This window comes from Falco naumanni, chromosome 5 (assembly GCF_017639655.2).
Source record: "Falco naumanni isolate bFalNau1 chromosome 5, bFalNau1.pat, whole genome shotgun sequence".
Taxonomy (NCBI): domain Eukaryota; kingdom Metazoa; phylum Chordata; class Aves; order Falconiformes; family Falconidae; genus Falco; species Falco naumanni.
In genome coordinates this window covers 23,051,796-23,074,891 of record NC_054058.1, presented here as the reverse complement: position 1 = coordinate 23,074,891, position 23,096 = coordinate 23,051,796, and the positions used below count along the sequence as shown (strand labels likewise).

The window sequence follows — 23,096 nt, the reverse complement described above, 5'->3', positions numbered from 1 at the left end:
TTTTGCTCTCACCTTCTACTGCCATCCTTTCCCGGAGTTCCTGCTGCAATCGACTCTGCCTGTCTTCCAGTTCTAGCTCCCGAGCACTGAAAGGGAAACATCAGAAATACAAGTTCCAGGTATATTAAAATACTCCACACAATGCTTCACATCTGTCTCAATTTCTGTTCCCCTTCTAGGTATCTGCTATGCATTTTACCAATCTGTTTTGGAACAACTCTTAAAACACCTTAAAAGACACATTTTTTAAAAGATTTAAATGTACTTTCAGCATCTCTGACTCTTTGCCTTCAGCTAGGAAGTGCAATACAGGAAATTGAGCAGAGTATGGGTGGGATTAAATCTAAAACTGGTGCAGGAACAAACAAAACAGCAATACCTCTATGTATCTCCTGCCACTTCCTGCTCTAAAGACAAAGTTACTTATCAACTAGGGACAGGTCAGGCCATTGCCTTTTCAGATGCCAACACAGACAACACCCTGGGGCTTTTCTGACACAGGCACTAAGACAATCAGCTTCCCTGCTGCCTGGGTCAGCTGACATTCTCAGAAATTCATTTCAGTGAATTTATAGCAAGGGGACTGAGAAAGCTCCCAATTTCATTAACATGGAAAAAGCCTTTAATCATCGGAGCCCAAACAAGAAGCACTGGGATCCCACTACAGGCAGAGAAGAGGGCTACATGGCAAAGGTGACTGAATTTTTGGCTACACTTGAAAGTGGACTCTACCAAACCCAGGAGTCACACATTATTTCTGCATAGCTCTAAAACACCTGCATAAACAAGACATGTTTTATCCAAGAACAGCTTGGAAAGGCCTCAGAACTTTAAACACACACCTATACTTCTGCACGTGCACAAATAATTGGCACTTCCGTTCCTTATTGCTATTATTCCTTCTTCTACCCCTCTTCCAAAATGTACTTAGATTCTCAGCCAAGAATCAGCTTAAGAGACTGCTGACCTCCCGGCATTATAGAGAAGACATTACTGACATCCTCCTTTCGAAGCTTTGCATGTTCACTCACAATATCATCAGCTCGGACTCGTAGCGAACCAAGGCATTCTTCTCCTGCACCAACTTGAACCACTCCTGCATCAGCTTGGGATCATCCTTCTTACCCATGCCTGCCAAAAAAGAAACCCGGTAAGTTTTAAGGTAACACCCTGCAATCTTTACAAGCTGCAAAAACACAATGGGGCAAAATGTGCAAAGAAAGCCAAGCAAGATGCTGCCAGAGCACTCCCAAGCCGGGTCCAATTCAGTTTGCCTACAGCACACAGAAGAGTGGAAGTCACCTCCAAAAGGATTCTCTTCTCTTTGGAGCCTGATTTTTGGTTGGTTTGGTTTTTTGCTTTCTGCTTTTCTTACAATTACTTGTTTCTTCCTCACTCTTACTCCAGAAAGCCCAGATTTCTGTATGTATTCACTCTTCCTTTCCTTAGAAGAGCTTTATAGATCTCATGCCAGCTACTTAAATGTATGCTCATCAGAAATGGATTCGATTGCCACTCCATGTGTTTTACCTTTATTTTCTTCAATTGCATGTCCTCAATCTTTTCTTTTACTGGCCAAAAGTAATGTCTTCTCTTTTTTTAATAGCTAAGTAATTTTTTTCTGACTGCTTCTCCTAGTCACATATATCTATCCATCTTGAAGATCCCCTCTGCACAATGAACACACAAACTACTACTGTATTCCACATCAGCACTGGAAAGAAAAAAAATCCCCAGACACATTTGCTAATGCCAAAGCAGAATAAAAATACCTTGGGCCTTTGCCACCTAGTAAAGAACTCTTAGTTGGCATTTCATTTATTTTAAAACCAACTCCTAAAGTTACTCAGTAGTCCACTGATGAATCTCGTATCTGTCAGGAATTATGCAGAATAAATTGCAGAATGCTGTTCCCAAAGCCAAATTATTATCTAATTATTCTATCAAGTGCAAAACTCCTAGTAATCTCCTGGTCTGGGCCACTGTTTCCACACTACCTGCTGCGGCTTATACCAGACACCACCAAGGACAGTAGCAATGTGCTTGCCTGTGTGGAAGTGGACGCAAGAGCAAGGCCTCAAATCAAACTCAACAGCATTTTCATGCTGCTGCACCCTATCATCTTGCACTGCATGTAAGTTAGACATCCTAGAGTAACTAACATCCCTGTCTATGTTTGTTATTATGGACAGATACTAGCTACATCAAGAGTAAAACCTCTCAAATAGTCATTTTGATGCCAATGACAATCAAGCAGCAAGCTTACTACTCGAACTCTGGGAAACACTTCACAAACAGCATATTAATGGCTAGTTAATTCAGACCTGTGCCCTGCCTCCACCCTTAGGATCTCAGAGAAGTGCTGCACTGGAGCTAAACAAAGGAGAGCCTACAACTCCTACTGAACTCTAGCTTGGGCTGAGAATACCTGCCTTTGAAAAATTGTAATAGCAGACCCTTGGGGAATACCAGACCCGGTTGTACCACCCTAAGAGCCTCTGGCTCCGTGGACTTTACACCAGTGTATTGCTCAGTTCCAAGCATTCCTTTCTGAGCATCTCTGCACAATATGCCCATGTGGCGACAGGAGAGGGAGACTGTACATGCAGATGTCCAGTGCTGTGGCGCCATGAAAACACTGGGAAGTCTCCCCATCCTTTCCGATGCCAGGATGTATAGAAAACAAATGCCTCTAAGAAAAAGCCAAAAACACAACGCTACTGACCTATGAAATACGTAAGTATTTTTAAACAGCCAACGAGCAGAGGAATAATGGGAGGGTTGGAGAGGGAGCACTGACAACTGATGTGAGGGAGCACCATGGAAAGCATAGTAAGTGGTTAGCAAAATTACACCATGAACACACATAAACAACCCCTTCCCCCATGCCTTGGCAATGGAAACTCTACAGCAAACTCCATTTGGGACAGTTAAAGAATGTACTCAGCAAGACAGATGAGGGAAAACTGGTCTAGCTTAAGGTTTGTTGGTTTTTAAAGTTCAAGGATGCTTTTGCAAACCAGTCCTTATAAAGACACAGTATTCCTTTAATCCATACATACTAATTGAAAGGTCATATTTAAGGAAGCAGATTGTCTTCCCTTACCCCATCTTCCAAACATCTTTCAGGAGGAATAGAGAAATTGAAGCCACCAAATGAAAACAAACTTTCTAGTGTGATGTTACTGCTCCCACTGCCGCTGTTCAACATCCCTCCCAGTCACTACACCTCACCTAGCACAGCTGGGCCTAGCAAAAGGGATACTGTACCTTTAATTACTCAACACAGGCTCAGAGAAGTTGGTTACCAGGTTGCTACTGAGAAGGCTGGTTTAGGGACACAGCAAGAAAAGGGCTGGGGACAGGGATGGGGGCCTTGTGTTCACTAGCTGACTAGCACTGCTACGACAACCCAGCCGTGGCATCAAGGAGAACAGGGAGTGTGTGAGGTTACGTTACCTTCATGGGCACAGCAAGGGCAGAAGGAGAGAGGTCTACGACGTGGTGTCCCGGCATTGGGCTCAACTTCAATAGGACCAAACGAGGAAGAGGAAGAGGCAGGAGAGGAATAGGAAGTTGGAAGTGGAACGGAAAAGGAGGAAAGGGGTGAAATAAAAGACAAGCAAAGGACAAAAAGCATAAGAGTGAGAAAGAAAGGAAACACAAGAAGAAAAGAAAAGAAAAAAATACAAGAAATGGAGAAGCAGAAACAAGGGATACAGTCTACAGATGAATAATGTCCCTAATAAGCACAGATAATAGGTAAGAGGTAGACTGAGGTACTGATGAACTCTTACTGAGTTGTACATATACCAGGCAGGAGGTTATTGTTACTCTATATGTCCTAACGTACATTTTTCAATCACATGGTCTTTAACTGAAAGGTTTGTGAACAAGATGTCAGGATGAGCAGAGATGAATATTTGACTCCTGCTAATAAATGTCAAATTTCAAGCAGGGTTACAAAAAGTCTTGCCTGCATGCATAAGACACCAGCTGTAAGCAGCCACCCTACCTTAAAGCTTTATCAGGACCATGCTCTTATTACCATGGCAGCATTCACTGATGGTAAAAGCGTCCGTTTTAATGGAAAATAATTTCTTCAGAGAGGGAACATCACAGTGAGAATCTGATTAACATGGAACCAGCCTGCCAGGATCTGCTGTGTCAAGTATGGCGAGTACACATGTACTCAACTGGACTGTTGTGCTTAGAGGGGGAAAAAGGCTTTTACATGGATAAAAAAGTGATTTCCAGCAGGGTGTCTGGGGGCAGTGACTAACTGAGGGCTTTGCAGAGTTAAACCAATACATTTAAAGTTCTCAGTTCTCCCTTGACATTCTGATTTCACAAAGCATTTTAAAGCTTACAAGTCCTCGTAGTATTGGTGACATACTGAATCTTTTTCATCTTTTCTGTCAGCCACTGAAGGACAAACATTCCTCATCTCTAAAATGGTTCACTGAGGATTTGCTTTTCAGTTGTACTTAATGTTACAGAGATAAACAGTAGGAAATAACCAGCATCACGAATAGTTACAGGAGAACATATGCACCGGGAAGGTGATGAGCCTGAAACATCAGAGCTAGCAAAATGGAACTCTTACTGCACTCAGTGCACAACTGCATATATAAAGAGGAGGCATTTCTTGTGTTGGGAAAAGGCATAAACTCGACAACAGTGATATGGTAAGAACAACGCTTGTTTTGGAGAAGTCAGCAGTTACGTGGTTCAGAGAAAGCTTTACAGAACTAGACTACTGGCGAACTGGGAAGGCTTTAGAAGGGACCATCACAGAACTAGACCAGCACACAGAGGACACACTGGAGCGAGAGGGAGAGCACATCAGCTTCAAAGCCTGTGACTAAGCAGCACAGCTTTCTCAGACAGGAAGAAACCTCTGTACTGGGAGCAGGAAGGGGCAACAGTAGGAGAAGTGCCACAGCTGGCCATATGACAGTTACAAATAAAGCATCATACCAACATTAGTTGACAGTACCGGAATCTGAGTTATACTTGTTTTGAATTTTCCAACTTCTTCATTTATAATGAAAAAAATACTAGAGCTTTTTTTCCACGATTGCCATTTCACAGATTAGGTTACAAAAGCAAACACAAACAAGAAAAATCCCAAACTGCAAAGGCACAGTGAAGAAGCTTCCACACAAAGCAGAACATTTAGTCTGTGATACTTACAATATTTTTTATTTCACATCCTATCTTATTAATTAATTTTTCTATATAAGCTTTAATACTCTAACTTGGTCTAACCGCTATTTTGTGGGAGTCAGGAGACAGACATTTAACTGTATGGAAAAATCCACTTCAGCTTTCCAAGGTTTGAGATTTCATTCAGAATTGTGGGGCTGGGGATGTTGATAACCCAAGCACAGCTATACTTACAAATTTCAAACCATGGACATACAGACTTGGTGAAGAACTTCCCGTTTGCCGTATTTGATGTGAAAATAAATACCTGGTATATGAAAATGCCATTCATCTCATTGTGATATGGCCACAGACTAGTAACTTTTGTCATCAGTAAGCAAATGGTCTGACACTAGGAGAGGATACCATCTTTGGTCTCCGGTAGAAAGCCACAGGGCTTACAGAGCAGAAGACTGTAATACACAGCTCACTCCACACAATTCTGTTTTCTGCCTTTGTTTTTAGTTGCCTTATTTTTTAACAGAAATATTATCCTCCCACTCTTGTCTAAGGAAAATTTGTCCTTGAATCAAGTTACAAAGTCCACGGTAGCTATAATAGTCCTGCAACTGTTAACATTGTTTTTCAGTAAGACAATGAACATAACCTGTATTATTATGATCCTTTCCAACTACTCCAGATGTAAATTATAGCTGCATCAGTGAATACAGGTTATATGATCATTACAATTGCTTTAGAAACAACTTCTGTCCAGACTAGGATGACTAGCAAGGCTTCAAAAAGTGCTCCTTAAGTACTGGAGGTCCTAAACAGCAAGGGCAGAGGAAAGTGCAACCCAAAAACTTACCTCCTGTGGTTCCCTAAAGCTGTGAAAATTATTATGCCCTAAAAAGTGCAATAATCTGAAGTTGCAAGTATTATAAAACACACCATGCAACAGAATTTTAAATACATTTTTTAAAATTTATCTAAGGTGATAGTTACAAAAACTGCAGCCCCAGCCTTGCTAATGAAGAGTATCGATGCGTGGTATGTCTCTAAGCAGACTGAATAGGAACTTTCTAATTTTAAAACTATCTTATTTCCTGAAATGGGGAAAGATTTTTCACTGACAGTAACCAATCTTTAAGTTTCGTATGTTTCACTATCCCTCAGATGAACTCTTTCAAGAAAAGGAGTCTTAACTGTTTCAGAAACAGAAAACCAGAGGGGGGAAAAAAAGATTACTTGCTAAATGGAAAAAGCATTCCTTCCTCAGCCAGCTGACAATTTTAGACAGTGAATGTATCATCAGATCATTCACATGCCTATCAAGGTTAATTTTTAAAGAAATACAACTTCACAGCAAGAACTCTCACAGTGTACACATATGTTGAATGATAATCCTGGGAAAAGGCTGAGCTCCTTGTCCAGTACTACCAAAAGGGAGAACTCTACAACACCCTGGTCCACAATACATTGTTGAAAACTGTCTCATCTACGTTGCCCTCATCACTTGTCCAATTATATTATGGAAATCCTTACATGTCTCCTTATTTCTCCCAAAGACATTACTAATCCTACAGTAAATAGTATTATTATATTATTGCTTAGAGAAATTACCACCTCATGGTATCATCAAATTAAAAACATGATCGTCACTGCAAGACAGTTTTCCAGGCCAAGGAGTCGGGGCCAGATGGGAAAAACTCTTTTGTCAAAGAAATTTAAAAACACAAAAACAACCCCCTTTCTGTTTAAGTCTCCCCCACCACCAAAAACCCCAGGCCAGGTCTGGCAACACAGGTCTTCATCCACAGCATGGAAACAGTGCTGCTGGAAAAGCAGTACAAGCTACCACCCACTGCCTCGCTGAAGCAGCTCATTTGGAAGGAGCTGAAGGGCCAGAGAAGAACCATTTCTGTGAGCATCCACTTCTTAGGTTCCCTCTGCGCTGTCAGCAAGAGTCTGAGGTGTGACTATAGCTTCTGGACAGAAGATTATCACTTCTTTTTCCCCAGAGAGGCAAACCCACCAACAGACTGTGTTAATCACAAACGTTTCCTTTTCAAGGCCACAGGCCAACTTTTCGGATCACACGTAAAGCCTTCAAAGCGGAGGTCAGCAGCCCAAGCTGCTGGGAAGCAGAGGCGTTCAGGAGAGCACATGGGAAGATCGGTACAGAACCAGGAGCCGCAGCTCGCTGAGGAAAGGAGTGTGCCCCAGCTCCCGAGCACACTGAAGAACCTGGAGGGGTAGGAGCTTTACCCTGCAGATTAGCCACATCCCATCAATAAAGTGACCAGAATGATCTCACCTCTGTGAAAAACAAGCCTTTCTCAGACCTTTCTGAGAAACGTTTCATGTAGCCATGACAAGAAAGATCTTGTTTGTCATAGTACTCTTGAGAGATTGCTCCAGTGGTGGAAACAAAGAGCCAGGCCAAGAATAAATACTATAGCTCCAAAGCCTCTTCAAAACAAGGGACAGAAATTGTGCAGTCACCAGGAAAATATACCTTCTTCTTCACTGTATCTTGTGTTCTTTGTTACACAAGCTACACTGGACTGTTGTCTGCTTTTCTACTTTTCATTTACCTATTGTTTAAAGAAAAATACTTTAGACTTGTTGTGTCTTTTTCTGCTATAGCTACATAACACTTCTTCACAATCTGAAGCACAGCAGTAAAAATGACCAATCAGGATGAAGAAAGCACAGCAGAAAGCCTGGGGTGGCAGACACCGTCATCCCCAAGCTACAGCTCACCTTGATCCCCTTCACTATTTGCCCGTGTCCTGTGTATGAGAGCTGTGATGATTTCTGAGAAGCGGTGAGCCGCTGCAAATCAAAATGACTTGAACACGTATACCACTGACCAAATGGGATTACATCCTTTTCAAGCTTTGCATCCCAAGACTTTGATTTCTATACTGCTGACTTAGCAGGGCAGTTTGGAAATCAGCAACACTGGGCAGGAAATCCAGCTCTGAGGCTAATCTCAGCTCTCCTGAACCCTTATGCTGGCGCTTGACTTCACAAGCTAAGAGCACAACACTCTAGAAACTCTTACTGCACTAACAAATTCCATCATTCATTGAGCAGGCAGACTAAGAGCTCTAATTTTAAATCAGTGCTTAAAATAAGAATCAGTCCAAAAGAGATCAGTAAGACAAACTGACCATGGATCACAGGAAATATATTCTTTCTCACCTTTTAAAAAATCAGTTATTGTCAGAAACCTGAGTATTCAAAAATAAAACATTCCAACTATTTGGTGAAGCTGTTCAACAACAGTATTGTAAAAGAGCAAGAATACAGAAAGCCACCTCTTGGAGAACAGCATCCACCCAACTGCAGGATTATAAAGTTGAGGGCAAGGATTGTGACAAATATCCCGTAATTACTCTGTGTCTGACTTCACAGTTTACTAAAACAATCACTAGAAGAAACCTGGGGAAAACTCAGACCACTGAATTGTCATGCAAACTGAACCGCACCTTTATCTGTCCAGCAGAAAGGGGGGTGGGGGCAGAGGCAGGGAGGGGAAAGAAAACCAGGGGAAGCAATAGTTGGACCAGAACATACATACGAATGACTGCACAGAAATCTTCTGTTTCTACTAGACCTCAAGGCACTTCAAAATGCAGAATTAGCACAGTCCTGCACTAAGCCTGCCTCCCAAGACTGTTAGTTTTTGTGTGCAGTTGTGAGAGGTGTGCAGAAAGAAGCAGATAAATTGTAATTGCTTGCATCCATTACCTAACAAATACTTTAAATATACTTAAGTTCTGCTTTATCAAGTGGTGTTTCCTGCTCCAAATTTACAGCAAAGAAAACATGTTGCCAATTCACTTCAGTCTCAAAAGCAGCCATAGACTGCAAAAACAATGTTTATCTTACAACTCCACTCCTCTTCCAGAAGAGCTAGGTTTGCCAGTCACCAGAAATAGGACTGTTTCCACTTCAGTGCATCAGACTCCAGCCCTGCAGAGTTAGATCTGCAGGGCTTTAAAGGACATGGTCAGCTCAAGTATTTTAAAATAGGTATGTTAATTAAAAGTGAAGTTTTTAAACAACTTCTAACAGAGTAACTTCAAAACAAGTACAAGGTACAAAGGATTTAAAAAACCCCCACAACTGCACTCCCCCCCCCCCCCTCATTTACCTGATGTTCATAAGACTTTTGTCAAGAAGGGAGAATGTTATGTGTGAAATCAGCACTATGAAACATACCAGCTCTCTTCCTTACATCCTTCTTGTCTGTCTCGGCATACTCAGCCAAGAGCAAAGCAACACAGGAGTGTGGGACTCTTTCCTCAATGATTCCCTGCTGGGTGTAAGGAAAAGGGAGCCACTCACTTGAACACAGAGGGAACACCCAAGGTACTTCCACAGGCAGATGAGGAGCAGAGTGGGACAAAGAATCAGTGGGCAAGGAGAAACTGGGGCTGGAACTAATCAAGCAAGGAGACTAAGAATGCAAACTACTAAAGGTGAACAGACAGAGAGGATAGGGTAAAAAGGGGTAGTAGGTGAAAGGAGAAGGCAGATTTGTGGAAAAGGTATGACCTACAATTTTCCAGACAAGCCCAAAAATTTTGGGAGGCCAGAGGCAGGGTCTGAGACTGTGGGGCTCAAGTCAGTGGGAAGACCAGAGCAGGAGTGAAACACTAGGAACAGGAGGTCTGAAGGGTAGAATGCTAGGACTTCTTTGTCAAGAGAGTAGGATTAAAATGAAATGCCTGAGAAGCAGAAACTGGGACTGAGAATGAAAATGGATGTGGAGTAAGGAGCTTTGGATGGAAAAAGACAGGATTAGGACAAGGACTGTCTAGAAAGAGGGAATAAAAGGGACAAGGAGCGTGTATCTCCCAGACCACTGCATCGTTCCAGTGTCTGGCTCAGAATCCATGTTTTCAAGTCTCACCATTCCACAGCTGCCTGGCAAACATCTGTGAAATCCACTGATTGTGTCCCATTTCCTCTCCGTAAGGATCTATACAGAGGATGACAACCCAGCATTGCTATCCGTTATTCCATGAGGGCATGAGGCAGAGTTCTCTGCAGTGGGTCTAAAGGTTATAAAGCCGTTGATATATCAACATAACACAAAATCTTAATTTCAGTTGACTTTAAAACCTTTGTAACGTCCTTTTAACGTAACTGCATATACGATATACACACAGGGGTAATTACTCAGAGTTGAAATTTGACCATCTGTAGTGTGAAATGAAACATCTGCTTTACAGCAACGGTACATGACATTTTAGAACTGGAAGAGAGGATTATGGAATCTGGGCAGAGCCACAGGAGGAGTTAAGATAGCAATCTATAATCCTGCAAACTGGAACTTGACCAAGGATGTCAGAAGTTACCACTCCCTTGCAGAAGCTGTTGCGCAATCTGTAACAGCTATGAAATGCAACCCACATTAGTGTAAAGGAAATCCAGAATTAATGCCCTTAACATTCAAAAATTATTACCAACTTACAGGTAACTTTTCAAAGTATTTTACGATTTTGCTTATCATTCTACTGACAGCATGACTCTAGAGTCATGCCTATGCCTCAGAGACACAAGTTGCCAGTAGAATAATTAATTATGTAGTTATCCTAGCTGCTCATAGTGCAGGACCATGCAGCCACACACTCTAGGGATTTTAACGGCACTCCACCTAGATGCAGCGTTCTGCACAAACATGTTAATTCTGAAGCTGAGATCTAGATCTGCCACTGAATAGTGGCAAGTATCATCAAAGTAATGTATCCCTTCTGGCAAAAGTGTTCTGGCAGCCCCAAAAGCAAATACAAAGCAAATTACAGACGAAACAAAACAATACTATAAAGACACATACTCCAGGCAGGCTATACTGGCTCACTGCATTTAAAGGGATACTGCCCAATACAGTTTTTTAAAGTTTGTTTCAAAAAAGGTATTTTTGAGATGAGCAGAGACTTGATATAGCTTTAAAACAGATCAACCATTTTTAAAAAACGTGAACGTTGTCTCTGTTTGAAGCCCAAGTGACTGAGTTACCGTGTAAGTAAGACCAGCCTGTTACAGAAGATCAAAAATGACCACTCTGAGGTGACTGTCTGATTTCAGAGAAATGGAAAAAGCAAACATGCAAGATAAACAGTAAATTCAATTTTCAGTTAAGAATTTCTGCAACACAGTAATTGTTAAGCGACAGTGTCCCTTTAATTAAGCATTATTTTGCTTTTCTTAAAGCCACTATTAGTGATGGGATTTTGATGGGATTGCTGTCTCTAAAGAGGCATTAGGATGAGAAGCAGGAGGAGGGAAAAGGTATAGTGGAAATAGCATTGAACAGGGATAAGGGTCTGTTAAGTGTAATTCAGCATTAACCCTTTTACAGCTCCTACTCTATGCACATAATGAGTATGGGCCAGCCCTGACGGATGTAACTAGAAAGAGGGTTTTGAAGCTTCTCTGCAAGATACCCCAGGAAAGAATGCCAGAGGGACTGAACAGTGAACGAAGCACAGGGCTAGTGGAGAACTACCACATCAAAATCAGCACAGGGGAACTGGGAAACAAATTAGGTTTACTAAGGAGAAAAGTTTTTTGAAGTTTGTACTTTGGTGGGTATTAACTCAAGTGGATGTTCTTCAAGAAAAGCCTGTCGTGCCAGGACAATTCCCAACAGACAGCTACAGGCAGATACTACGTGGGACAGCCTCCCCCAGGAGGAGGAGAAAAAACGACAGTTAAAAGCCTGGGCAAGATTATGTTTGAAGGATCAAAGGCAAAACACAATGACAGCAGGGAAGACTTCTAGTAATGTGCCTTGGATCAGGCTTAGAACGTGTGGACTTTCACTCCGCAGAGCTGGACTGTAATGCACTCCCTCCACAAAAACACAGCTTAGATCAAGTAGCTTTATACTTTGAAAGACAAATGAAATGAGACCCTCGTGACAAGGCAGCCATGCAGAGTTTGCTTTCTCTTGGATTTGCTAACAGATGCGTTCATTTCACATGAATAGATTGCGGGTGATTAAAGTAGCCAAGGGAATTTTAATTTACAAGATGGGCAAATGCTAAACAAATGCCATTTGCAATCCAAAAGTTATTGACCTATAAGGGATTCAGGAAGTAACATTAATTAAAGAAATGAAGAATCACGGTACAGAGTGATGACCAGATTATAACTGCTAAGTAAAAAAAGAGCTAAGGTAGTATGTGTTTAGCACTAAATGGGATATTAAGAAAAATAACATAGCAAGAAGTTTATTAGCTGTGTAATGATACAAACTGGGCTGACTGGAAATTCAGGAACAGCAGATTCCACCAAAAATGACTGGAACTCATAGCAGTAGATTCTTTCCTAACCTTACAGTAAGACAAAACAAGAAAGAAGAAGTATCTGTCGTCATCTACAAGTGCTTCCATAGTCCCCTGAGGGAACATTTTGGTTTTGTTAGATCATCAGCAAGCTCTGGCTTTTCTGGAATAAGCAATCAAGCCTCAGAAGGGCAACAGGGAGGCAATGACATGACTACTTCTTTACAGTAATGTCAGTTCTTGGGGAGCAAGTCAGTTCTGCTGTCCCCTTCACATCAAAATATTTTCCTAAAGAGGATTTCAGTGGTAGAGCTGGACTTTGCAAAGAAGAAGCAAAAAACCAGAACGACCTTCCACTCCTAGCAGGGAAGGTGGCTAGAGTGAAAATAGTAAGTAAATTTTGAAATAATAAGCACTTGTGGAAAATAGAAGAGGGAGCCTCACACATGGTTTGTGGAGCATGCCAGGATCTCCTCTTCCTGAGCTGGAAAAGGGGTTCTGCTACAGCCAGTCATGTGCAAGGGCTGCTTCTTCTTGTTTGTGAGCCAAGGATAGGAGAAGTAGGTGAAGGGAGGGGTGGGGAGGAGTGTCAGCAGGGTTAGTGTCAGCAGGAGGTTCAGCCATACATACCACCCAGATGCAAGTCGATGAGGTCACTGTAATAAGACTCTCCCCAATAGTCTACAACAAGGAATTGGTGAAGACAGTTATTGAATCAGATACCCACCCTAGCCCCACACAATCAAAGCAACGTCTGAAAAAAAGACATAGACAGAAACAAAAACAAAAGGCAAACAAGAAACATGCAGCTACACACATAGGCACGTGCGCACACACAGAGACACACATACATATAAATTATGTCTCTCTTTCTCTGTATATATACATATATGTAAAAACACACAAATATATCACAAACATATATATTGGGAAGATGAGGAGAAAGTTCCCAGCAGACAGGCAAGGACTTCCAATGGGAAAAAAATAATCAAGAAGTCTACACAGAGACACTTCACCTATTTCAGTCTGCACCGGTACCTGACACTAATGTCTTTCCTGTTCTTGCTGAGAAAAGCAGAACTAATCTTGTTGCTGTCACACTGAGCAATATGTCAGAAGGAAACGGCGTAATTTCTTAGGTCAGCTGCAGGAAAGGTGCAAGGGTGATTTCTCGGGAGGCGAGTGAGAGGAGGATGCGTGTGCACAGCACATGGGTGGAAGGCACTGACGGCTGACACACATGGCAAACGCCTGAGTGTAGAAAGACGGGTACATGTGTTTCTGCTAATGCAGTATCTATGCCAGGGAAGAACCTGAGCAGGAGGTATGTGGAACAGGGATGTGTACGTTCACAGCTGCTAGAGACAGGTACACCACGAGTCTAGCACCCGTTTCTTTGGGGAAGAGACAGATGGGAGTACTGAGAGCACTATTTCTCACTACATATGATTCACTTGATGTAAAGAGGTGGTTCTTAAATTTTTCAGTATTGACCATCTTCCCAGCTCTTAAAAATGACTATCAAACTATATGCTAAAGGAGGACAAGGGAGAAAAAACAGAAGTTCCAGATATTTCTGATTTGATGATCTCAAAGGTCTTTTCCAACCTAATGATTCTATGACCCTATATTTTTAAGTTAATAATTGAAAAAAATGAAAAATCCACACAGGAAATCAAAGCCATAAGCATGTCCAAACAGGCGAATGCACTATAATACAAAGTACTGTTACATTAATTGCAATACCATTCAAGGTATCTCTTGGGACACTGCAGAAAAATGGGAGAATTCTTCATTGAGATCATCCTACTTTACCTTTGCAGTGAAATACCATGATGCAAAAGAAAGGGGGTGAGGGGGGAAGGGAAAAAAAAGGATGACAAAAGCTTAGACCACCTGCACATGACAAACTTGCCACCCAAAATAGAGCTTACATCATCACTTGAAATACAGCTTACATTCCAAATCATTGATTCTTGCTATGAATGCAGCTATCAAAGGCTGAGATTTTCAAAGATAATCACAGCAAACATATTAAGGCAATTAAGTAATCATAGGGTGTGAGATCATTTTCTGAATCAGAAACTAAACATTAGATTCAGCATTCAGCTTTTAGAAGAACAAAAGACCAACTGTGCCATGCTTGACGCTGAGCCAATTTAAAAAAGGAAAAGACAAGGAGGTAGCCAAGAAGGTGCAATTATTTTGTCAAAATTCAGTCGACAATGACCTCCAAAATGTTTCCAAGTCTGATGAGCTGAATAGCTAGCATCATCATATAAATATTTCAACTCGACAACTTTCAAATAATGAGTGAAATTCTTGGAAAGAGTACTGAGCTGTCTGTCTGTACCTGCTGCTGTCACCTCTCAGGAAGACACCATCAGGGCATTACTGTGAAGAATTTATCAACAGTCTCCTCAGTACAAGTCATTTGGCAAGAACATATTAAGGATAATGCAAAATGGATGGAAACTGAAACAAAATTATTCTAAGTAAAAAAATTCTTACTGATAGTACTGGTTTTGTTATTACCAGTCCAACTGAAAAATACATTTTTCTAAAAATGCAAAGAGGTCCAGAGGTCAGGGATCAGAGGAATTAAAGTTAATGAAAGACCTCTACAAAAGGAAAATTTGAAATTCTTCACAGACAGGAGAGATGACTAACAGGCAACATGCTAAAAGATGATAACTGACATACAGAAGTAGTTCAAATGGTCTTGTCTATCTTTTTCTACAATAGAAGAAGAAAAGAATCATCACAAAACACAGAATTCTGTTTCTTCTGTCAGGATTTTCAAATATGTAGTATTAGGAAACTACTACTAACACTATCTAAAACTTCGTATTTAAATGCCTAAGTCAGTGAGTGATTTGGTCTTTCCCTTCAGAGAGAGAAGCTAAATAAACCACTCATTACAGAGCCTAATATGTTCTCCTTGAACAGTTAATACTGGCCGCTGTCTATGGGACGGCCATTACTTTGATCCAGCACTGCAATCCTCTACTTACGTGGACAGGGTACGTGCACAGGAGGCATATCTCCCACCCTCCCCTATTTCTTCCCCTTGTACAGGCTTAATAATAAAAAGGAAAGAGTTTGGTTTTTTTTTTCAGATGACAACACAAGGTTATATACTGCACTTCCCTTTTTAAACTTTTGTTCACATGGTTTTATTAGGGGAGAGATCGATCAGAGACAAAAGCATGATTCCACACCTTTACACAATGGTACCTGCTGAATGCAATGGTCACTGTTAGGTCACTATCTTAGGCAATGCAGATGACAAGAAAATTATACTGTTCACCTGAGTAATTAATGGCTATTGGAGGCAGAAATTAATTGTATTTATGGAATGTGATGCCACAGATTTTAAAAAGTAGAAATTCAGTCATTTTATTGCAAATGTATATAAAATGTCCACACAAGAGTGGCTAGGAGGCGAAGCATGGAATTAATTTATAATCTTGTGTTTCAGTCAGGTTCTAACACAGGTTAGAACATGCTCTGCCCCCCCGGCAGAACGTGTTTCTTATTAATCCCCAGAAATAACTGGAAGAGTTGAGGCTGGTGAATTCTTTATGACAGAGTTAAGCTTCTGTAGCCATAATGTATGATCTGACGACAGAAACGTGGCAAGAGCAAATACCCTAGAGAATTTCTGAAGAAAGGAGATTAATTTTGCAAAGAGTGACCTACAATTCCGTAATTCTGCTAGGAAATTCACAAATACACAAGCTCATCTAAGACTCCTTCCATTTTGGGACAACATTTGGTAGAAGTTATACAAGAGTTTAATTCTGCAGTCTTCCATATAAAATAGCAATTCTTACTCTCGGTCACATTCTGCCCTCTCTGAACATTTCTTAGGCATTCTTCTATCATTTTTCAATGAGAGAGCATTCTGTCATGAAGAATGTTCTCTCAGCTACTAAGATTTCCCACTTGTGCTGACATGTCTTACATAAAGGTCATTTAGCAGCTGAGTAATCAAGACAGACTTCCAGATTAAAAGAAGAAAAAGGAAAAGAACAATTAGAAATAAGAGAGGTGGTTTTAGTAAGTGTGGTAACTGGCAGGCCAGAGAACACAATGGGGCTAACACAGAAATACACAGCATAAGGAAGGAGGCCCCACCGCAAAGAAAGTTTTTGCACAAGGCTGTTTTTTTGAACCCACAGTGAAAAAGCCAGTCAGATCACAAAACTATTCAAGTCCCAGATTGTTCTCCACACTTCTGTACCTATTTGCTTTGGTAACCACTCAGTCCTGCTGCTTTGGCACATCCTTATGAAGCGTCAAACACACTGAATCCCACCAATTGCTACTTGGCCAGGAAGTCACAACAGACTTTTCCTCTGGTGAACCTTCACTGCTTAACTTCCATCTTCACAGGCATAGCGGTGGCTCTTCAATCCAAGCAACAAGCCAAAACATTTTTCCAACACCTGTTCCAATATTACCATTTCTGATCTCCGGCCCTTGTAATCAGGCACATAATCCGGGACCTGTCAGGTACACACACACTGCATTTGCCTGTTGGATATCTGACTCCTTGCAATCGAGGACTCTTCTTTTCAAATCATTACACTATTACCAGCATTATCTGAACCAAGTACTCCTACACTCATATGCTTGCCAGATCAGATGATACTGATTTAATTTAAAGTACACATAAAATTCCTTTAACAGCTTGACATGGATACTTTTGAGTACACGTGTGCATTTCTGCTCTGCACAATTTTGTCAGAAGTAGCCAGTGTGCTGGGCTGTACAGTGAGGAGGATGTTCTGTGATGGTCCCTTGTAAGGGCACTACCTTGATAGTCCAACACAATAGAGAAAGCACACACAATTTCACAATTACTTCCATAACGTATAAACAGGTTTTTCTTATGGTGACAGTTTTATGTGAATTGCAGCTAGGTAACCCCTGCAATTTTCTAGCTGTAATATCCAGTAACATGCAAAACAGTCAGGCAGCCATTATTAATACTTGGAGAATTACCTCCTAAGCCTTAGGCAAAGACAAGTGAACTGAGTCTCTGCCAACAGGGAAGTCCCAGAATTAGAAGCAGCACAGGAAAAACAAGGCCACAAAAAGATAGTAGAAAAGGGAGAATGGATTCACATTGGACTCTAGGCTGTAATGGTCCAATTGCCTCTAAAACCCAAGCAGCTATGGACTACTGCGCAAGCACTTGGTAATAAAACATTAAAAAGCAAACCAAGTTCTGATGGATACCTGCTTCTCCCCGGAGGGCCTTCTCCACAGCAACCCCTCTCTCCTCAAGTTGCCTCTGCTTCTCTTCCACTTGCTCAAGCTGCCGCTGGATGATCTGTTCAGAGAAGAATGGAGCAGAACCTCACCAACAGCAATTCTGCTGTCTGCAGTCGCTCATAAGTGACTTCAGTCAAATCAACCTTTTCAAAAACAAGTATTTGTATTCAACAATACACTGCTCCAAAAGCTAACTGCTTCTAAAGCTGGCATCAGAGTCCCTCCAGTGACAACACCCTCCCCACCCCATTGCACCCTATCTCTTAATTTTGCAAACACCTTGATACTCACTTATTTGCTGCAACTCCAACCACCTTCCTAAACGCTGAAATGAAAGGTGATGCTATTCAGTCAGCTGAGCCCCTGCCTTGAGTTTTAAACAAATCCCATCATCTATAGATGATGCCAGCAGTTTTCCAGCAGATTTTCTGGTAATTACAGGTTAATTTGGTAACACTTCACTCAGCAGCATAATCTAACAAAGCAATGACAGGTGCAGCTTCATCAGGTCTTATCTGACTACCACTGTTCCATTCAGCGCATGATGCTTCAACTCCTCTCCAGCTAGAAAGGTGTTATGGTCATTTTTCTTTACTGTAAAACTATCACGATAGGTTTCAGCCATTCTTCCCAGTCTATAAGAAATCTGAAAGAGGGAGTAGGAGCAGGGACACTCATGTAAAAATAGAGGGAAATTCCGTCTCTGGATCCTCTTCCGACACACTCAAAGGAATGTTGGGATCATGGTGCTTCCACACAGAGTTAACTGTCTGCCATGACAAGACGACTGTGAGACACTACCTGAGCTCTGTGTAACCTCTTTAGCTCTTCCTGCTTGGCTTGCCTACGGGCAGCTTTCTGCACTCGCCGGGTCAGCTTGGCATTCAGTTCCTCTTCTGTGTAGGCTCTCTGAAGGAAGGAAAAACAGGAGCAGATTTTATTTGCATGCTCAGAGGTATGGGAGGAGGGAGGACCATTTTTCTTCCAAAAATCTCAGAAGGGAGGTGTTCTGCCTTTGTCATGGCTGTGTCAAAAGTCAAGCTTCTGTAGGCAAAGGTGTTCACAGTGCAGTGAGCAACAATTTCAGGGTCAAATCAGGAGTGAAGAAGCATATACGCCAACTGCAAAGCTGTGATTTTATATAACACCCCACCCCATTCTTCCACTGCTATATGAAACCTCTTCCCAAAGATCAAATCAATTTTTATGCTGTTTCTCAATAGATTTAGCCAAATGGATTTAGTTAAATCCGTGAGTACCATATAGAGGGGTCACCTTGATTTAATTTTAAAAGAGGGCAAAGATACATCTACATGAACAGTTACAGCAGTATAAGCTAACAAATTATTATAGACTAGTGTAGTTGTATTGATATTCCCATCTCACTATTTTATTCTCAAGCAAGAACATCCATAGTTGGGAGTTATACTGGTATAATTGGTAATGACTACCTGTGTATATTTGTGCAACTTTTCTATGAATCAAGAAGGCAAAAAGACACTTGAAAGCAGAATGACATTCTGGTGTGAGATGGGATTTCCCATCTCAAGAGCAACTCCATAAAACTGGCTGGTGTAAAACAGAGCAAACACCAGCTCTTCTAGAATTAGAATATTACAACACCAGAAGCCATCCAAAAGGAGAAAGGCTATGTTTATTGAAACACAAAGGTACTTCCTCTTCTTTTCTCTCGGTGACACTAGTTTAAAAATGTTTTTAACATTACTGAGATGGGGTTTAGTATCTTACCAGGTATACTAGTTGGGTGTGTTGTAGTCTAGGAGGGCTTCCTCTCATAGACTTAAAAACATCAGAGAAACTTCACTCTCCATTAAATGAACTACAGTGAAGAAAAGAACTCTTTTCCCACATAGATGTATGTAAGCTTTAAGGGACAGCTGTAAACAGATGTCTTCCACTTCTGGAAAGAGATCTTCCCCATGGACAGTCAACTTTAAGGACGAAACATTAAGACCGACCACCCTGAAATTTGCCTTATCTAGTTATTGCACTGTCACATTGGTTAATCTACCTCTGGTTCACTGCTCTCAGTGAAAAGAGTTTAAGGTAGGATCGCAGCTCTGTTAAAAATCCCTCAGATATGTGGTTAACAAGCATCACCATTAAAGCTCCAAGAATTTAACACTTGACTGTTTCTTTCTTTTTTTAAAACGTAAAATCCACAACAATACCCAAACCAGAAGGTAAAGTTATAGAGGCTGTGACTTTCCTATCCCACATGATACTGTTGTGACTGTGAAGACAGGGCAGTAATAATTTCATTCCTGAAACAGAAAGGCAACTTCTGTCTTGATTTTAGCTTGATACAGAGTTTCATTAAGATTTCAGTGAACTCAACAATTTTGAAGGACATTGATTAAAGCGTGATGATTCACTTGAACTCATATTCTAAGTATTAAAAAAACCGATACGCACACATATTTAATTGCCTTGAAAACCAATTTGTTCTGAAGCTCAAAGATCATCCGTATCACTCTGTACAGTGGTGTAGTGCTGTGCACTGAGAACTGCATGCATTCTAACCAGACAGACAATTTGGAGCTTAATGCATTTTTGGTAGACAACCCTACAAAGAATTTGCTGCCCATGTCTGCTAACATCTCACGCATGCACAGTCAATGTTTGTGATGTTAGTGCACATGTGATGGGTAGCTATGGATTCAATGGGTTAATATAGGGGCATGCAATGCAACAATGGCCAACTAGTGGGAATGGAGACACTACCTTTGACGAATATGATCTCTTGAATGCCAAGGCGTGTGGTACATAGATCGACTTTAAAGGGGGAATGGTAAAGGGAAAAAAAATAAAAAAACGTACAAAATGAAGCAAAATCAGTTCAACATTGAAAACAGATGCACAGTAATAAAACAAAGCTGTTTTTACATGAAACAAAATTGTGCAAATGCTGAACGTGGCCCAGACTGATGAAGCACAATGGAACTTGTGTCCACAAAATCAAGTTTCTAGCACCCTCCTGAAGGCAATTACCTTTGGCAGTCTCCCTGAGATACAGTCAGCTTGGAAACATCTTTTTCTAGAGGAATTATCTGGCTTATATCTGTCTATGGTTTTAATGTCCACTGAGCAAGTATGCATGCATGGACACACAAAATTTTGGCTTAAGATTCGGAATAATGGCTTATGCTGAGGCCTGTTCGGTCTGAACCAGCTCAGCCAACCACGTATTCCTCTGCCACACAACTCTCCATTTTACTATCCGATTTACAACCTCTCCTAGGAGTCATGTTTATTTCATGGTTTTAAATTATCTCTCCTTCATATAAATTATCATTTGTATTTAACTAACATTGTAAGTCTTCCTCACTGGTTTGTGACAGGAGAAACACCAGATGGGCTCAGAGCGGGTTGTGTCCTGCAGTAACGGAATCTCCTTGTCTCTCAACAGAGAGCCTGAGGAGCTAAAATTAGGGGGAGGAGGGTAAATCCCTATCTTTTCTACCCAAGGACATTCTACATTACCCTGTCCCCAAAAATAAGGCAAGTAAACCACTTAGTGTTTGTAAGAGAGGGAAATTTCCCTTGTGTCATGAAGTACAGATGGCACTGTGCCATTCTGGGCAAACAGCCAGCATTTTGCTTTTTCACATTCAATTAACTAAAAACAGTCACAAATGAAAAGCCATAGAAAACTTCACAACGTATGCAAACTCCAGTAAAAAGCAAGCTACCTGCAGTAGTAAAACACACATCTGATCACAATACCACAATTCTACAGGAACAACGACAAACAAACAATGACACACACCTATAAACAGGAGACCCACGAGGCATTTACATTACAAATTCTTTACAAGATGCTTCTCTTGAAAGACACTACATTAAACAACACTGAAATAATTCACTGCTGATGACAAAGAACAAGCTAAACAGAGCAAGCTGTCTGGGAAACAAGCTCACTACAATTACCAGAAAAGCAGTACAAGCAGAATTTCAGTTTAGAGAAGGGGTTCATGTAAAAGTTATGGCACACAGGAAGTCAACTCTTACCCATAGTAAGTAGCAGGCAGTTTGTAACTTAAAAAAATATAACCCCACCCCAAATCAGTACAAAGCCAGTTTTGTCAGTCTCGAAGTTCAGTTACATTTCTTTTGATAGCAAGGTATTGCAGTGTTTGCATGTACGTTTTACATCCTTGGACAGGATGCAATAAAACTAGGTAAGTGGAGTTCTCAGATTTGTTTCCTCTAAAGAAATTAATTTTCAAAAGTACTCTTTAGAAAATAGGCAGATGCTGAGCAAAGAAATTCTTCGTGTAACTTCAGCAACAGTAAACAGGAGAAAATGAAACACCATCACCATACCCTTGGCAGGGCTGGTGAGGTATTTTCAGTATTAGGATCCAGGCATCTGCCACTGTCACATACCTGCTCCAGTGCTTAGTGATGAGATTTTTTTCCTGCAGAATCCATTTTAAATCAAAGTAGCTCAGCACAGGAAAAAAAGGTGACCATCAAGGCATACTGAAGTTTGAAAGCAAGCACGGACCTCACTGAAGCCCTGCTTCCTCCTGAAGGAGCTTACAAAGCAGAACCATAACTCTGTAACTCTTATCTGAACCCCCTGTATTGCAATCTGTCCTCTGCTAGACACAGGTACCTCATTCTTTTGCATCTCTTGGAAAATGCAGAATTTCTCATGAAACGCCTTGAGTGCATGCAAGGAAGAATGGAAGGGGGAGAGAAAAAAGGGAATAAAATAAAAACAAAATAATCTTCCTCTTAGAAGAGATCTAGATCAACTAGAAAGAGAGATTAAGAGAGAAGTAAGTAAATGCAGAAAATTCCTACTTATTTCATCAAGTCCTTCCACCAGCCTTAAATTCTTTAGTTATTCTAATTCATTCTACTATCTATATATAGAAAGCACTTCCTATGACACTTCAATCTGCAGTACTTCCACAGCTTTGCCACCTGAGCCAAGTATCAACTAGATCCTGCCATTTGAGACTGATTTGTGCACACTGGGTGACAAGTTTAAGACAGAAGGCACAGACCACTGGGTCTGTGACACTGCTCTCTCAGATGCTCTTCTCTTCCTGATTTTTTTTTTAACAATCTGAACCAGGCACCACCAGTAAGGGACAGGGGGAACACACTTTTCATTCTTCAGTACCAGAAAGGCTCTAGTGTTCTGTAGGGTCAGTTAAATCTACTTATTCCTCCAAACCTTGCAAATTTTGTCTGTCAGAGCCTGGAAATTCTTAGGAATGAAAGAAGGGCTCTTCCCCATTACTATGATTGTGCAGTTCCTCACATCTTTCACTCATTTTTGCATTAATAATGCCATCCTAAAATTTAATTAGTTTAAAAGCA

At 41.0% G+C, this 23,096-nt stretch overlaps 1 protein-coding gene across 18 annotated transcripts in view; it reads right to left on the bottom strand.

Annotated features, from left to right (window-relative positions):
* Positions 1–23,096, bottom strand: part of MICAL3 (microtubule associated monooxygenase, calponin and LIM domain containing 3) — a 161,994-nt gene that overhangs the window by 4,976 nt on the left and 133,922 nt on the right. For 11 of the 18 annotated variants that reach the window (XM_040593961.1, XM_040593960.1, XM_040593963.1 and 8 more), the window contains 8 exons: positions 22,381–22,428; positions 20,484–20,534; positions 18,540–18,647; positions 17,703–17,796; positions 13,086–13,136; positions 3,460–3,525; positions 1,032–1,131; positions 13–86 (listed from right to left, as the gene is read on the bottom strand). In XM_040593961.1, coding sequence (XP_040449895.1) covers positions 13–86; positions 1,032–1,131; positions 3,460–3,525; positions 13,086–13,136; positions 17,703–17,796; positions 18,540–18,647; positions 20,484–20,534; positions 22,381–22,428 — 592 coding nt within the window. The remainder of the gene's footprint in view (positions 1–12; positions 87–1,031; positions 1,132–3,459; positions 3,526–13,085; positions 13,137–17,702; positions 17,797–18,539; positions 18,648–20,483; positions 20,535–22,380; positions 22,429–23,096) is intronic. The other 7 variants (XM_040593972.1, XM_040593979.1, XM_040593968.1 and 4 more) reach the window with 6 other exon arrangements.